General features: G+C 40.7%; 1 protein-coding gene across 8 annotated transcripts in view; it reads left to right on the top strand.

Moving 5' to 3' along the window:
* The window catches only part of palmda (palmdelphin a), a 153,867-nt gene that overhangs the window by 76,405 nt on the left and 58,347 nt on the right, over positions 1–19,115 (top strand). For all 8 annotated transcript variants that reach the window (XM_069939054.1, XM_069939049.1, XM_069939051.1 and 5 more), the window contains one exon: positions 12,278–12,323. In XM_069939054.1, coding sequence (XP_069795155.1) covers positions 12,279–12,323 — 45 coding nt within the window. In that variant the 5' untranslated portion in view covers position 12,278. The remainder of the gene's footprint in view (positions 1–12,277; positions 12,324–19,115) is intronic.

Genomic DNA, 19,115 nt, shown 5'->3' with positions numbered 1-19,115 from the left:
CCTCCTTTCACTCAACTGCATCATTGCAAGTTTTCATAAAATCAATCTTGTTTCAAAAGTTTTGCTATCTTCTATCTATTGGCCTACATATACAGCAGTTCATTCTGTTTTCATTGAAATAGAAGAAGGCAGCTTTTGCAAATGTACAAACCACAGTAACAATTTTACAGCTATCACCCAATAGAAACCATGTGAAATGAGAATTAAAATGCAGGGAGTAACTGTCACTTGACTAATATCTCAGATTTCAGATTTATTGTCAGAGTACATACATAACATCACATACAACCCTGAGATTCCTTTTCTTGTGGGTGAAGCAGAATTGCCACTTATTGGTAGAGCAAATAAAAAACTGTACACAGCATATACATGCAAACAAACTTTATCAATAATTTTAAAGATCAAAATAGAACCATGCTCTTTAGTTGCCTTGCTTGTTTTTTTTTTCTCTCTCATGAACTGAATTTACCAAGGTCTGCAACCCTCAACCCTAGGATATAGTTTTAGCTTTTACCATGTTGATAGCCAGACAAGCAGTTTTAATCAAATGGAAAGATGACTCTTCACCTACTTGTACATGATGTGATGTCCTATTTAAGTGTGGAGAAAATTAGACACAACATTAAAGATCGAAAGTCACAATTTGATAAGATGTGTGGACCATTCATAAGAAGTTTGGATGCTCTGGAGATTCTCTGTTTAGTGTCTGAAGGTCGCTATTTGATCCATACCTTTACAATCTTTTCTACTAAGTAACCTTGATTAGAGGGAGGAGATAGATTTGATTTAGTTTTTGGAAATTTTGGCCTTTTTTCTTCTTTTTATTCCCTTTTTTAGATTAACTTGTTAAATATGGTTGTCATAGATCATGTACCCTTTGTTTACATCAAGGGATTGCCTAATATAATTTGACTTATTTTCTATTCATATGTATATATGACCTGTTATTTGTTATATTAATAGACTTTGTATGTAGGATTTATATGTTAAAATCAATAAAAAATATTTTTAAGAGTCCTTAAAGAGTCTCAGATTGAGTTTGAAGTTGAGGAGTCTGATGTTGGAGGGGTAGCAGCTGTTCCTGAACCTGGTGGTGTGACTTGTGTGGGCACCTACACCTCTTTCCTGATGGCAGCACCAAGAATAGAGTGTGTGCTGGATGTTGTGGATCCTTGATGATTGCTGTTGCTCTCCAATAGCATCATTCCCTGTAGATGTTCTTGATAGTGGGGAGGGTTTTACCTGTGATGTCCTGGGCTGTGTCCACTACCTTTTGCAGAGCTTTATGCAAGGGGAATTGGTGTCCCCATAGCAGATCGTGATGCAGCCGTTCAGCACACTTTCCACCACACCTCTGTAGAAATTTGCCAGTGTTTCTGGTGTCATATCAAACCTCAGAAAACACCCGAGGAATTAGAGGCACTGATGTGCTTTCTTCACAATGCCATTAGTATGTGGGTCCAGGAAAGATCCTCTGAGATAGACTCCCAAGAACTTAAATTTGCTCACCCTCTCCACCTCTGATTTCCCCCAATGATCACTGGATTGTACATTTCTGGCTTTCTATTCCTGAAGTTAACGATCAGCTCCTTAGTTTTGGTGACATTGAGTGCAAGGTTGTTGTTGGTGCACCATTCAGCCAAGTTTTCAATCTCCCTCCTGTATGCTGACTCATCGCTTTTCTTTTTACAACCCACTATTGTGATATCGTTGGCAAATTTGTAGATGGTGTTATTGTTGTACCAAGCCACACAGTTGTAGGTATAAAGTTAGTAGATTAAGGAGCTAAGGACACAGCCCAGTGGTGCTCCATTACTGATGGAGATTCTACTGGCCATATTCATGTCTTTGCTTTCTTGGGCACCTGAGTTGCTCACCTTATTGGGACATGTGCATTTATTAAAAAAGGAAAATCTGAATCAACGGTCAAGAACATGCAATCTTGTAATGTGAATATCACTTGATTCCTAATGGAAACTGGAGAATCCTTTATCTCAGGCAACCCCCTCTTTGATCACCCCATTTGTAGTTTATCTCCCAGTTCTGTGACATCAATATTTAGGAGCCAATAAGATAAGTGATATGCCAGCATCTGACTGATTCATGGTGGCAAGACCTGACACAATCATGCTCTTGGCTTTCGTCTACTGTTGCACCCAGATACGAACTACCCACGGAGTGAAAGCATCACCCCTCAGGTCCCTCTAGTTCTAGAATCATCTACCCTGGGAAACAGCATGTGAGCTGTCGTTTTGTCCATGCCCCTCATGATTTTTTTTTTCCGACATGCAGCATGGTAACAAGCCCTTTCGGCCCACATAGTGATGCTGCCCAATTACACCCAATTGACCTACACCCTCCAGTATATTTTTTTGAATGGTATGAGCACCCAGAGGAAGGCAACACAGACAGGGGGAGAACATACAACCGGATTCAAAGCCTGGTCGCTGGAGCTAAACCGTGCCACCCTTTTCATACACCTTTGTATGGTCACCCCTGAGTAGGTAAACAAGACCTAGCCTATCATAACTCCTCTATCACACAAGCCCTCCAATACCAGCATCCTGGTGAATATACTGTACATCCCTTCAAACCTATTGATTCTTTAATTTTATAGCATCATTGCGGATGGACATCAGTTCACAGGTATTCCTGGTATCCAACAAGAATGGTATAACTGAGTTGTCTGAGTAACCAATATTCACAGTATGGGTTTGATTATGGAACTAGAGGGTGTAGATATAAGGTGAGAGGAGTGACCTGAGAGGCAGCTTTTTCATTCTAAGGATTGTCTGCATTTGGAATGAACTGGCAGAGAGAACTGTAGACTTGGGCACAATTACAACATTCAAAAGACTCTTTGAAATACATGACAGATGAATAAGAAGGGCTTAGAATGATAAGGACCGAGTACAGGCAAAATGGGACCAGCCTGATCAGCATGGATGTGTGAGGCTAAAGGTCCTCTTCTATGACCATTCACATTAAAGAATTCTCACAGAAAACAAACTAGGAAGCAGTTAAAGAACAGAATTTCTAATATTTCAGACATAGAAATAGACATTTTCAGACATAGAAATGAAAGATACTAAAGTAAACATATTTCCACGTTAAGCCAGCTTTTATTTTTGAAATGATGGTGAAAATAATAGCATTTGTTAGTGCACAGCATAAAATTGACAGCATCTTCTGCAGTAGATACACATGTACTTCAACTTAGTCGCACAACTGTAGTTTTGATCTCTATGCACACGCATGATGTCCTGTTTTGCGGGAACTGCCAAAATGTTTGGCCTGGAAGTCAGCCTGAAGAAAACTGAGGTCCTCCATCAGCCAGCTCCCCATCATGACTACTAGCACCCCCCCCCCCCCCACATCTCCATCGGGCACACAGAACTCAAAACAGTCAACCAGTTTACCTACCTCGGCTGCACCATTTCATCTGATGCAAGGATCGACAAAGAGATAGACAACAGACTCGCCAAGGCAAATAGCGCCTTTGGAAGACTACACAAAAGAGTCTGGAAAAACAATCACCTGAAGAAACACACAAAGATCAGCGTGTACAGAGCCGTTGTCATACCCACGCTCCTGTTCGGCTCTGAATCATGGGTCCTCTACCGGCATCACCTACGCCTCCTAGAACGTTTCCATCAGCGCTGTCTCCTCTCCATCCTCAACTTTCATTGGAATGACTTCATCACCAACGTGGAAGTACTCGAGCTGGCAGAATCCGCAAGCATCAAATTCACGCTGCTGAAGACCCAACTGCGCTGGGTGGGTCACGTCTCCAGAATGGAGGACCATCGCCTTCCCAAGATCGTGTTATATGGCGAGCTCTCCACTGGCCACCGAGACAGACGTGCACCAAAGAAAATGTACAAGGACTGCTTAAAGAAATCTCTTGGTGCCTGCCACATTGACCCCCGCCAGTGAGCTGATATCGCCTCCAACCGTGCATCTTGGCGACTCACAGTTCGGCGGGCAGCAACCTCCTTTGAAGAAGACCGCAGAGCCCACCTCACTGACAAAAGGCAAAGGAGGAAAAACCCAACACCCAACCCCAACCCACCAATTTTCCCTTGCAACCGCTGCAACCGTGCCTGCCTGTCCCGCATCGGATTTGTCAGTCACCAACGAGCCTGCAGCAGATGTGGACATACCCCTCCATAAATCTTTGTCCACGAAGCCAAGCCAAAGACAAGAGACAATCAGGGAAGGGGTGTCGGGTATATTATTTTCTTCACTTCAGTGACATCAAGTTCACAAGTATTTTAAAATAATTAAAAATCATCTTTTTTAACTAAAGGTCTGAACTTTTTGTTAGGGATGGAGAGTTTGCTAACTAATAATTACAGTTTAACACCCCATTCCATAACTAAGCCCTCATGCAATAAATTTAACAGTTTCAGGCAATATCATAGAATGAAAACCAGATTCTTAATAATATGAGAAGGCAATAAAACCATATTTGTAGTTAATTTAGAGATACAGAACTGTAACAGGCCCTTCCACGTTGCCCAAATATATCCATGTGACTAATTAGTCTACTGACCCTGCATGCCTTTGCAATTTTTTTCTGGTTGAATGGTGTATGTATGTTCTCAGAATATACTGTCAGTTTCATGTTGCACGAGAAGTGAATGAGGATAGTTTGACCATCATTAAATCCACAAAATGTGGACTACTGTGGTAAATATTCTCCATTACCTTGAAATAATCTTATTTTTTTTCCCACTGGCATGAAACGCAACTCCAGCAGTGAAACAAAACAAAATCCAATCAACTTATTTGTGCTTGGGAAGAAGCAGCTTAGACTTCATGGCATATCCCACAACAGAGGGGGATCATAACCAGAGATCAGAGAGAGTATCAGCAAATAAATCATTGCCACATCAACAATGAATCACACAGAAATGAAGATGTTTTTATGAAGAAACATAGAGATTGGAATTTAATGAATCTTTAACACGATGATTGTCGTACTGCTCTGGATCAACCCAATTGTACGAATGAATGCTGCGGTAAACAATGTACAGTAAAACCTCTTATCCAAATTCAAGAAACTGGCAGCCTCAAGCAACTGACAAAACATTGAGGAGGATAAATAGGTAAAAAACACGTACGTTTAAAAATGGCGTGCCTTGCCGGCAAATTCACATTTGGCATCTATCAATCCCCACTGGTGCTTGGTACCAGGAGTTTTACTCAATCAGAAAATGGGAATGGGCTACAGGAAGCATCAGATTGTTTAGAGACTTTTAAAACTTGCAGCTAAATGGCTGCTTCTCCAGAAACCTGTACTTGTGTACCCTGAATCCTGGTGAGAATGGTAGGTGAGACAAATACTGTTCTGTTGTTTCCATTGTCAAATTTCAATGCCCGGCTCAAGTCTTCCAGACCAGTCCTAATCTGAACATGATGCAAACAGCAATGGAATGCAAATGCTGACATTTCTGGCTCCGCGACAGCCTTGGATACTGTGAATCACTCTTCAGGGAACCTTGTGAATTTTGATTTAAATAACAGCACTGCATCAATGGCAGTTTAAACATTCTGCTATCTATAGAAAAGAGGGAGGGAGGGAATGAAACAAAGAAAGATTGAGAAAAAGCAAATTAAAGAAAGACAACAAGAAAAAAAAATAAGAGGGCGACATTGACTGATGGAAAAAGATGCACTTACACAGAAATTTTACATCACTTTTAACATAACCTTAAGCACTTTACAACTAATGAAATATTTTTGACGTTGAACTTCCTACAGACAACAATGTGATACTGACCCTATGATTGTTTGCTTTCTTTTATATAAGAAATCACTCCCTCCTCCAAATTAAATATTTCCTATTCACTTGTGAGAGCAGATAGAGTCTCAATTTAACATCTCCTCCAAAAGTCCAAATGTCAGCACCTTTGGCTCAGTGGAGTGCATAAAAGTTTCTGCACACAGCATAATTCCCACAAAAAGCTGACATGTCTCACAACCAGGTACAGAGACAATTGCTTATCTTTACCAAACTTTTCTCAACTGAGAAACTGTGCTTTATCAGGGAGTCGCGAGGCAGAGAACAAATTTGCAAAATGTTGCATTAAGTGCAATAAGTACTCTACTATAAGAACCCGCAGTAGGATAGCACCTAAATTAATCGAACGGGAAAACCACAGGACTATTTTTTAAGTGTAAATTTTCATTTATTTCAGTGGCTTTTGAATGTCAACGAAACTTGGAAAGTTTTAAAAGTTTGACAGCCAGCTAAGCCAGAAACTATGCCTTAGTGCACTGTCACTCCTGATGCAGTTTGATGAGTAGAGTTTTCAAAGTTGCATCCCATTCTGCACCCTTATCCCTGTACTCCAAATGTAATGGGGTTTAGAAACATTGGAGATCATAACTCTGCATTGCCTTGCCATTGAGAATGAAGGTGAACTTAATTCACAATAGAGAAGGTGGAAAATTGTAATTGAAAGCCAAATACAGAGATCAGTTGTCATTACAGCCATCTCAACATTGACAGCAAAATCCAAACCATCATCCAAAGGACACAAAAATATGAACACCAAAATGCTGGAGGAGCTCAGCAGGTTTCGCAGCACGCATAGGAGGTAAAGTTATATAACTAATATGTGAGCTTGAGCCCTTCTTCAAGGTAAAAATATATCACCAATTTGGACCTTGAAGAAGGGCTCAAGCCCAAAGTGTTGGTTATGTATCTTCATCTTCTATGGGAGCTACAAGACCTGCTGAATTCCTTCAGCAATTTTGTGTTTTTACTACAATCACAGTTTCGTGTTCCACTCCAGAAAGAGTCAACACTTTCCTTTGGGTTTAAGTCAAAAATAAAACTAATATTAGGATGAATTGACCAAAATATAGACTTTTTAAGATAAATTATTTCCTTTATCATGTCCCGCATCGGACTTGTCAGCCACAAACGAGCCTGCAGCTGACGTGAACATTTACCCCTCCATAAATCTTTGTCCGCGAAGCCAAGCCAAAGAAGAAAAAAGAAGAATGTATAAAAACATCACTTTAATTTTGGACATTACATTTATTGGTATTTTATTTATGGATCGAAAGTTCTCTGCCCATCAAGAATATAACAGAAGGTTAGTGGTTTTGCTTCTAAAGTTAGGTTAGTGATTTCACTACTAGGATGGTGCGAGCCACATGTCTCAGTTACATGGCCATGTAAGTGATCATTGCCAATGTCACACATCAGACTGACTGCACATTGGTTGAATCATAATATAAGTATTACCTGCTGCTTAAGAGGAGGATACACTCAGTCCAATTAATTTTCTGGCACTGACCAACATCTCCAATCGGTATAAAGTTAATGAATTCTGCTCGTTGTGTATCGATGGAAACAGTGCAATTGGCCCCAAAACTCAGAATTGGAGTTGAAGTTGGAGGAGAGCAGAGGGATTGGAGGAAACAGATGGGATTCCTGTTATTACAAGAAAATCTGTCTCATTGCTGATGCCCCTTTATTGTTTGACAGCCCACCAGACACTCATGTTTTGCTGCGCACACAATGAGCCCATCTGGAGAAAGGTTCTGGCAGGGTTCGAATGAAGTCATTGCACAGAATGAGTCTGCCACAAATGAATAAATTATTTTACATATTTATTTTATATTTTATGCATGACTGTGATGAATTTGTAAGACATGTATTATGTGGGTATGTGCATGCACAGTGGTCTGGAAAAAACAGTGTTTTGAGTGGTTTATATATAACTCTACATCACCTTTGTTGACCTCACCAAAGCCTTCGACACCGTGAGCAGGAAAGGGCTTTGGCAAATACTAGAGTGCATCGGATGTCCCCCAAAGTTCCTCAACATGATTATCCAACTGCACGAAAACCAACAAGGTCGGGTCAGATACAGCAATGAGCTCTCTGAACCCTTCTCCATTAACAATGGCGTGAAGCAAAGCTGTGTTCTCGCACCAACCCTCTTTTCAATCTTCTTCAGCATGATGCTGAACCAAGCCATGAAACACCCCAACAATGAAGACGCTGTTTACATCCGGTACCGCACGGATGGCAGTCTCTTCAATCTGAGGCGCCTGCAAGCTCACACCAAGACACAAGAGAAACTTGTCCGTGAACTACTCTTTGCAGATGATGCCGCTTTAGTTGCCCATTCAGAGCCAGCTCTTCAGCGCTTGACGTCCTGCTTTGCGGAAACTGCCAAAATGTTTGGCCTGGAAGTCAGCCTGAAGAAAACTGAGGTCCTCCATCAGCCAGCTCCCCACCATGACTACCAGCCCCCCCACATCTCCATCGGGCACACAAAACTCAAAACGGTCAACCAGTTTACCTATCTCGGCTGCACCATTTCATCAGATGCAAGGATCGACAATGAGATAGACAACAGACTCGCCAAGGCAAATAGCACCTTTGGAAGACTACACAAAAGAGTCTGGAAAAACAACCAACTGAAAAACCTCACAAAGATAAGCGTATACAGAGCCGTTGTCATACCCACACTCCTGTTCGGCTCCGAATCATGGGTCCTCTACCGGCACCACCTACGGCTCCTAGAACGCTTCCACCAGCGTTGTCTCCGCTCCATCCTCAACATCCATTGGAGCGCTTACACCCCTAACGTCGAAGTACTCGAGATGGCAGAGGTCGACAGCATCGAGTCCACGCTGCTGAAGATCCAGCTGCGCTGGATGGGTCACGTCTCCAGAATGGAGGACCATCGCCTTCCCAAGATCGTGTTATATGGCGAGCTCTCCACTGACCACCGTGACAGAGGTGCACCAAAGAAAAGGTACAAGGACTGCCTAAAGAAATCTCTTGGTGCCTGCCACATTGACCACCGCCAGTGGGCTGATAACGCCTCAAACCGTGCATCTTGGCGCCTCACAGTTTGGCGGGCAGCAACCTCCTTTGAAGAAGACCGCAGAGCCCACCTCACTGACAAAAGGCAAAGGAGGAAAAACCCAACACCCAACCCCAACCAACCAATTTTCCCTTGCAACCGCTGCAATCGTGTCTGCCTGTCCCGCATCGGACTTGTCAGCCACAAACGAGCCTGCAGCTGACGTGGACTTTTTACCCCCTCCATAAATCTTCGTCCGCGAAGCCAAGCCAAAGATATATATGTGTGTGTGTGTGTGTGTGTGTGTGTGTGTGTGTGTGTGTGTGTGTGTGTGTGTGTGTGTGTGTGTGTGTGTGTGTGTGTGTGTGTGTGTGTATATATTTATATATGTATATATATATATCTATTTATTTTTTTTATATATTTTTTTAATTTTATATATATATATATATATTATATATATATATATATATATATTTTATATATATATATATATATATTATATATATATATATATATATATATATATATAGTCAGATGACAATGAACTTGAACTACTGGGAGGAAAATCTGATCCATTGTTTTAATGAAAAAAATTGAGTGGAACAAGCTGAGGAAAATAGACAAATGGTCATTTAATAGCCTCACTCCATTTGTCCTTAGTTTTCCACTACTCAAGATGTCTCTGCATGGGGTTGAGTGAAATACATTAGATAGGGGACTGTGCTCATTTGAGTATAAAGAAATGGTAAGTAATGTTATTAAGGCATGGTAATGTGTTTAATTGGGGAAGGACTAACTATGATGGCATGAAGCAGGAACTGAGGAGAGTAAATTGGGAACAGATGTTCTCAGGAGAAAGCATAGAGGTAATGTGGAGGATGATTAGGGACCACTTGTATGGGGTTCTGGATGGGATTGTTCCACTGAGAGAGAGAAAAGGTGGTAGGAAAAGGGAACCATGCTTAACAGAACAGGTGAGGCAGATCATTAAGAGGAAAAAGGAAGCATACATCAGATTTAGGAAGCAAAAAGCAAGAAGAGATCATAGGAATTAGATGGTAGCCAGGAAGGAACTTAAGAAAGCTAGAAGGGGGCATAAGAAGGCCTTAGCAAGCAGGATTAAGGAAAACCCAAAGGTGTGCTATGCATATATGAAGAACTGTTTGTTAATAGTGAAAGTAGGGATGCTTTAGGATAAAGGAGGCAATGTGTGCCTGGAGACGGATAAGGTTGGGGAAGTCCTAAACGAATACTTTGCTTCAGTATTCACCAGAGAAAAGGATCTTGGTCAAGGTGAGGCCAGAATAGAGCAAGCTTATGTGCTGGACCATGTTGAGATTAAGAAAGAGGTATTGCTAGATCTTCTTCAAAGCATTAGGATTGACAAGTCCCCAGGACCAGACAAGATATACCCAAAGTTGCTACGGGAATTGAGGGAAGAGATTGCTGCGGCATTCGTAATGATCTTTGAATCTTCTTTTGCCACAGAGGAGGTGCTGGAGGATAGAAAATGTGGTCCCCTTGTTTAAAAAAGGCAATAGGGAGAAAGCTTGGAATTATAGACCAATGAGTCTCGCATCAGTTGAGGCCAAACTATTGGAGAGAATACTTAAAGATAGGATTTACAAGCATTTTGAGAAGTACAGTCTTCTCAGGAATATTCAGCATGGCTTTCTGAGGGAAAGGCTTATGAAGATAAGCCTAATTGATTTTTCTGAGGAGGTAACAAGAAATTGATGAAGGTTGGGTAGAAGATGTGCATATGGATTTTAGTAAGGATTTTTGGAGACAGTAGGCAGAAAATATTTGCCGGCATATTGCCTGGATAGGAAAATAACATCTTTTGAGGCAAGCCTGGGCTTTTCTCTTTGGAGTGAAGAAGGATGAGAGGTGACTTCACAGAGATCTACAAAATTATGAGACAAAGTTAAGGTACTCAGCTACAATTTTTTTTTACCCCAGAGCGGTAGTAGCAAACTCTAAAGGACATTTATACAAAGTGAAAGGAAGAAAATTTAGGGAGACGTCATGGATAATATTTTTACAAAGAGAGATATGGGTCCTGGGAATTCATTGCCACAGGTGGTAGTGAAGAAAGGAACAATCAGAACGTTTAAGAGACTCGTAGACAGGCACATGGATGAAAGAAAAATAGAAGGTTATGAGGTAGGAAGTGTTTAATTTTTGGGGGGTAGGTTTTTATAGGTTGACAGAACATCATGGTCAAAGGGTCTGTATAATGCTGTAATGTTCTATGTAAGGTTTTGTGGAGATTGGCTAAGTGGATACTGAGAGGGTGCCATCTCTAAGGTAGATTCATCTGGAGTTACAGGGCATTGTTTCAGAATAAGAGGTCATCCATTTAAGGCAGAAATTAGAAGAACTTTCTACTCTCAGATGGTTGAGGCTCCTTGAGAGCTGTGGAAGAAGAGGTATTAAAGTATGAAAGGAGAAAGTGGGAAAGTGTTCAAGCCAAGAGAGGATTAGTCACAATCCTATTGACTGGTGGAGAAGGATTGATGGCCAATTCACCAACCCCTGCTCCTACTTCACATTGGTTAGTATGTCCCTGAAAAAAACTCTAATGTATTGAGTTGGTGAAGAGCACCGTGAAGCATGTTACATGGGTAGGAGCTGGTTGGTTCCTTGTTAACCCAGAAGGGTATCTCATTTGCAGCATGGAAAATAAGTACCGGGCTGTTAGTGGATAATGGGCAGACAAAAAGGAGACCTCGACCCTCAGATCCCACCTTACATAAGCTACACTGGCAGGATTTTGGTGTGGGATGAAACTAGAGAACATGAAGAAAAAGCCACAGCATGAAGATATAAATTCCGCACTGACAGCTCCCAAGGTGAGAATTCACCCTAGATCACTGGATCTGTGAGTCAGAGGCACTGCAAACAAACTACCGAACCACCCAGGAATTGAGGAATAAAAAAACAATCTGTCTTTTATTCTAAACATCTAAAATATGTCCATTTTGTGTCTATAATAGCAGCTGTATATGTTAATGGGATAAAACTCTTGTAACAGGGTTGGTTTTCTAATTATATAGACAACTTGGCTGGCATGGATGAGTTGGGCCAAAGGGCCCCGTTTCTGTGCTTTAATCTTTCTTTGTTTAAAGAACAACATTGTCACTTTAATGCTGGGTGATAGGAAGTGGTCTCACCTCCTGAAACAATTGAACAAAAGGAATTCCGGGCCAAGGAGAACATATGGTCTGTCACTCAAACGTGACAGCCAGGCCAGCAGTTTGTTTCTGCACCCTTCATCACATGTCCCTGTCTGAGTCAAGCCAGTTCCATCATCTGCTGGGAGGTGTCCTGTCAAGCTCTCCACCCCAGCTGCAGCACACACCGTCACTCGCGTCTCCCTCTTCTGCTCATGTTTTTCACCCTTCGACTTCAGCTCTTTCTGTTTTGATTCTTAGGATGGAAGAGACTTATCTACTGAAGGAAAGATTGCATGCTATCACAGTAAGTCCTCTAAATTTGTCTTCTATGTAATCCAAACTGTGCATTGTTTATAAGTGTACATGAAGGACACTTTCAGGTCAAAGGCATCAAGGACCTTCAACTTCAGTTAAATATTCCTTGCCGGCATTAATTATTATTATTATCATTAATTATTCTTGATGCTTATGTCAAAATATTCTCCAAACTGGCTTTTGCCCTTATAGTAGCTGAATTCTGTATTTTCACTGTTGAATTAAATAACCATTGAAGTTGAAAATGAGGAATTGAAATCCGCAAGACAGTGTAACAGAGGCACATGAACCCTGAAATTAATTTTTTTAAGTATCTGTTTTCATATGTCTGCACAAATGACCAGTGTGCTTGAGGGCAAGCTGTTTACTTTCTAGGTGAGATTGGAGCTTAGTGCCATATCACTCTAATTATAACGTCTCTCTCCTTGGCTCCTTGACTCAAAGACACCAATATAAAGCTATAAGATAGAGAGTTATTTAAAAACATATTAGAATGTTAGGAAGGCAAATTTTGTCTACTGCCTGACTAATCAGCTTCTGAAAATATTCCAGTTAGTTGGCATTTTATCTACAAAGTGATAATATTTGATAGCTTATTTGTCATGCATTAATAATGGATAAGTTGAATGTATTGGCTATAATTACTTGTAATTGAAACTGATCATTCTGAGTGTCTACTGAATGAGGTATTATGGGCAGTCTATGATTTGATCATAAAACAAAAACCTAAATTACAAATTGACATTATCCAATCTTTAAGTTGGCAAAAATTATGCTCCACAGTCTTTGGACAGAAATGTTAAATGATAAAACTGCCTTAGAAAATATGAAATGCAAGAATTTTGCTTTGTTTTGTAATTCTATGCTCTTCAAAATTATATAAAGTGTCTTTGAGATTACTGATCTAGAATTTGCTGTTTGAAATTTGTATGTAACACCACATATGTTTTATCTACCTGAACTTGCAGAGACAACTTTGAGGCAGATTTTTCTAGTGCCTCAACAATCCACCCACATCTGATGCTCTGTGATTAGTAAGGGATTACTTAAGGTTGGATGCGAGTGGAAAAATAAACGTTGAGAGCCACTGACTGAGGGAGAATAAAACCCCTGGACAGAATGAACCGTGTCCCAAATATTCAATTAATTTAAATGTTTGTGACAATTAATTGCAATGAAGACTGAAAAGCAGCTAAAGTTGTACTTACACGAGAAAAATATATTATGTCCTGAAAATTCTATTATTCAAATTGCCTTAACTAGCTAATTGAATTTTTACTAAAATATGTAATCAAATAAAATATAGAAACTGAAAACATATCAAAGAATTACCAGCACAAAGTCCAAATAGAAGATCACATTCAATGAGCTTATTGAAACCTTTGAAAGGTCATGAGCAGCTCACGCAGACAACAATAATGTAGCAGCTGCATTTTATTTGGATTTTGAAAAGGCTTTTGATAAGGAAAAAATAGTTCAGTCATGACTGGTCTCATAATATGTGGTCAAGGAACAGGTGCAATTAGTTAACTGCAAAAAGAATCAATCCTAAGAGTAAAAGCTGGAAAATTGTTTTAATTTAGACATACAGTAATAGGCTCTTCCGGCCCATGAACCCATGCCACCCAACTAAAGGTAAAGGTTCCGTTCTTGTCATGTAATACTACAATTAGAATGTAACATGCATTAAATTCTTTAACTTGGATCTGCCTTATGGCCACTTTGTCCAGCATCTGGTGTTCCTAGGTGGTCTCCCCTCCAAGTACTGACCAATCCTGTGCCTGCTTAGCTTCCAAGATCAAACAAGCCCAGGCATATTCAGGTAATAAGGTGCTCTGCACCCAATTGACCTACAAACCTCAGTACATTTTGAACAGTGGGAGAAAACCCGAGCGCCTGGAGGAAACCCACGCAGACACAAGGAGAACGTACAAACTCCTTACAGACAGCATCGGATTTGAACCTCGGTTGCTGGTACTACAACAGCGTTAGGCTAACTGTTACACTAACCATGCTGTCCTGTGCTGGTTTTTCCAGTGGAAGTGTGGCAGGACCTGAGTCTTTTGGAATTTATGCTAAAATGATTCAGGCTCAGAAAATCAATACAAACAACTCAAAATCTGTAGAGGTACTCAAATGGAAAAAAATAAGTTGCCCATCCCTCACTACTCAAGAAAAAGGGACAAGTGAGCTGTTCGCTTGCACGAAGAACATAAAGCTCAGGTAAATGTACACCCACAATAAGGTTGGGGTGGAGGAGAGGTGTTCAAAGACAATGACAATGAAGGATCGGTGGGATATTTCCAAGTCAGGACAGTGTATAACTTGGAGAGACGCTGGCGAGAGGGGATGCCCCCATTACCTGATGCCCTTGACCCCCTTGATGGTAGAGGTCACAGGTTTGGAATACACTGGGCAAGTACTGTAAAAGCAATGTGTGACAGTAGAGGAGGAAGTGACTGTCTAGGGTCGTAGACGGTGGACAAATCCAGTGGGCTGCTTGGTGCATTTTGTGGGAGTATACTCAGGGAAGCAGGTGGAGAATATTTGTTAACACAGTTGACTTGCACCTTGCAGATCATGGAAAGACTTCAGGGTGTCAGTTGGTGAGCTACTTACACAGGATTCTCAGCTTCTAACATACTCTTATAATCACAGGATTTATGTGACTGGTCCAGATGAATTGTTGGTTGATGATGAAACCCAGGATATTAATAGTGAGGGATTAGGTGATAATCTCTTGTTGGAGATGGAGATTTCCATGATGTAAATATTTTTTCTCACATCTCAGCCCATGCCTGAATATCGTTTAGTCATCCTGCAAGCAGAGAGCGTTTGCTTTGTAATGAAAGGAACATTATAGGGGTGGCATATTTAGCATAGCAGTTAGTGCAACACTGTTACAGTGCCCACGACCTGAGTACGAATCCAGCACTTTCTGCAAGGAGTTTGTACATTCTCCCCGTGATTTCAAGGATTTCTTTGGGGCGCTCTTCTTTCCTCCCATCTTTCAATAAAAACTTACAGGGGTTGTAGGTTAATTGGGGTATTTGGGTGGCATGATCTTGTGGGGCAGGAGGACCTGAAACCATGTTGAATGTCTAGATTTAAATATTATCGAAGCATCTAAAGACAATTGAGCTGAGGACACTGGCCCTGTGGACCTTCTGAAGTGAAGACCTGAGGATAGAATGATTGGGCTTTTACCACCTTCCTTTTTTAAGGTACAACTCCAACTGTGAGCATGCTTTCCCTTTGATTTCAATTAACCTTAAATTTAGCACGACACATTGATCCCACACCAAGTGCTGCTTTATGTCATGGGCAGTTATCCTCAACCCAACTCCAAAACATAGTTCTCAAGGTCCTTACTTGGACCTAGGCTGTTATGGTCTAAAGCTTACTGTTCTTGGCAAAACCCAAAATGGACATCAGTAAGCAGGCAAATAAGTTCCATTCCATTAAACCTTTCATCCTTGTTGAATACTGAGAGAAGACCAATTGAGCAGTAATGAGGTGCAATAGACTTGTCCTGTCTTTTGTGAATAAGGCAATTGTTCACATTGTCAGGTTACTCCAGAGGAATAATGTAAAAAAAACCCAGAAATACATTAATAATCTTATAGAACGCACATTTCAATACCGAATGAATTCCATGATGGAGGTGCCACCAAAAGGAAAATAAATGCTCAACAATAAGAACTAACTTCAAATGATAGAGATACACAAATCATTCAAAGTACTGATGTAGGTGAATACAAATATGAAAAAAAAGCAAATTGAATTTTCAGATTCAGTTCAAAAGTAATACATTTTTAAAGTCAAGGCTCTAGAATTTTGGTTGGACTACAGCTGGAATACTGTGAACTGTTCTCAGAATGATTGGGAACATAGGGGCCATAAGATATAAGACATACTATAGGAGCAGAAATAAGCTATTCAGCCCATCGAGTCACCTCCACCAGCAAAGGAAAAGATTAAAAAATGATATCAGATTTTAAAGTATTTTAAAATGAAAATCACTAATGAATCAAATTGGAGAAAAGCTTTGCCTGAAGGGTGATGAGAATTTCAAACTTGCTATCACTTGAATTAAACTTGCATTATAGGCACTCAATTCACAACCAGTCTCTCATTCCTCCACCAATGTACAGCAGCTTGCAATCCCTGTAGGATACTGTAGCAACTCACCAGGTTGCATCACAATCTGGTTTTGGAATTCAACTGCTCAGGAATGAAGAAGATTCCAGTAGGTAACCGGCATAGCAATGCCCATACAGGCTCTGACCTCCCATCTGCTGTATCCATCAATGCGAGACACTGCCTCAAGAAGGCAGCCAGCATCATTAAGGACACCTACATCATCCTGGTCACAACCTCTTCTCACTCCTACCTTCGACCCCAAGTGGTACAGAAACCTGAAGACCAGCGTGTCTGAGTTCAAGAACAGTTTCTTTTCAACAGCTATCAGGCTCTTGAACCTCCCCTTGTTACACTAATCAAGGGATGCTCTGACACCACAAAAGGACTGCCTGCACTATTGCTAAGTCACCTTTTTTGCACGAATATAACTGTGAACATTTATTATAACTCTATTTTTTTATTTATTGTCTCTTTTTAATTCAACGAAGTATACTATTGTATTTTTTTAATTGTTTTTTTTAAACAAAGTACCTGTGTAGCTGCAGCAGTTAAGAATTTTGGTACATTGTACAATGAACACAACAATAAACTCATTCTCATTATTGTTAGACAGCATTTTCCATAGCCACAACCTCTACCAATTAGAAGGAGAGCAAAAGCATGGTAGCACCACCATCTGAAAGTTGCCCTCCAAGCCACACACCATACTGACTTGGAAATGTATCGCTGTTCCTTCACAGTTGCTGGGTCAAAATCTCTTTAGTAGCATTGTGGATATACCTACACATCAAGGACTGTGGTGGTTCAAGGAGCCAGCCCATCATGGTCTTCACCATGCCAATTAAAGATGGGCAATTAAAATACTTGCACAGACTGTAGTTTAGACCTATTTTTCACACAAAGCAAGAGAAAGGACTCGAATTATTTGAGAAGCCTATGTGAAAATGGAAGGCAGGAGGTTCCCGTGGAACAGAAATATTGACAGAGACCAATTGGAGCAAATGGTCACCTCCCTTCTGTATTATTCACTTAATGGCACAGCCTATAATAACTCCTTATGATCCACAATTGATCTCCTATTAGAGTATGTTGAGCCAAGCTGAGATACGAAGCATTCCATATCGGAATGCCCTCAAAATCATACATTTGACTCGTATGTAGAAACGTTGGCAGATGACATGAGAGCTGTTGAAAACATGGAGGTGTGTGTTGTTGAGGAATGATTTATTCAAGGAAGAAATTAAAGTGAATTCAACATAGTGCTTTATGGAACAATAATTTAGAGGAAACTTCAGCAAGAATCTGAAAAAGTTTAAAAAAAGCAGCAGTGTTATGCTAGTTATTGGGTCGTGAAAGTACAGTAAATATATTGCTTGCCTTTTAATTCGCACTTACACCATCTTTAATCATACAATTCCTTCTATATTCACAGGTTGCACAAATAAAAATGATTCATAGAGTCATAGAGTTTTACAGCACAGAAACAGGTCCATCAGCACAAGATATCCATCCTGAACAAGCTAATCCCATTTGGCTGCATTTGGCCCAAATCATTCTAAATCTTTCCAATCCATGTCTTTTGAAAGTTATATTTTGTCTTGCTTCTCCCACTTCCTCTGACAGTTTACTCAATATACCTATCACTCTCCATGTTAAGAAGGAGCCCTTTAGGTTCACTTACATCATTATTCTGTCACTATAAATCTCTGCCCTCTTGTGTTAGGCTATGACTAGTTACGCTCTTCAGGATTTTGTAAATGTCTATAAGGTTCCCCTTTAGCCTCCTATGCTCCAAGGAGAAATGAGCCAACTTATTCAGCCACATTCTGCTCATTTGTTTTCTGCACTCTTTCCATCTTATTGATTCCTTCCATTCTTGTGGATATAGTATGAATGAGAACACAATTTTCAGACCCAAATGGAAAAAGCTGCAAAAGGTTCCTCGACTAACTTTCCTATTTGCTGCAGCTGTGTTTCCTTCCAGCTTTTAGCCAAGGTTATGCTTTCATTGGGTGTTTACAGGTTACTCAAAACACATTGCTGCCTGAAAGAATATAGAACATTGCAGCACAGGTCCTTCAGCCCACCATGTTATACTGACTTATATAAACCTAATCAAACAACGAAAGCTCCCCTTCCTCATAACCTTCTATTTTTCTTACATCCATGTGCCTGTCAAAGAGTAATTTAAATGTCTCCATTGTACCAGCCTCCACCACCAGCCCTGGCATTCCAGGTACCTACTCTTTCTTTCTTTGGCTTGGCTTCGCGGACGAAGATCTATGGAGGGGTAAAGTCCACGTCAGCTGCAGCCTCATTTGTGGCTGACAAGTCCGATGCGGGACAGGCAGACACGGTTGCAGAGGTTGCAAGGGAAAATTGGTTGGTTGGGGTTTGGTGTTGGGTTTTTCCTCCTTTGTCTTTTGACAGTGAGGTGGGCTCTGCGGTCTTCTTCAAAGGAGGTTGCTGCCTGCCGAACTGTGAGGCACCAAGATGCACGGTTTGAGGCGATATCAGCCTACTGGCGGTGGTCAATGTGACAGGCACCAAGAGCTTTCTTTAGGCAATCCTTGTACCTCTTCTTTGGTGCACCTCTGTTTCAGTGGCCAGTGGAGAGCTCGCCATATAACACGATCTT

Source organism: Narcine bancroftii, chromosome 5 (assembly GCF_036971445.1).
Source record: "Narcine bancroftii isolate sNarBan1 chromosome 5, sNarBan1.hap1, whole genome shotgun sequence".
Classification (NCBI taxonomy): domain Eukaryota; kingdom Metazoa; phylum Chordata; class Chondrichthyes; order Torpediniformes; family Narcinidae; genus Narcine; species Narcine bancroftii.
Note: the sequence above shows the minus strand (reverse complement) of the source record. Positions and strands in the feature narration are given on the sequence as shown.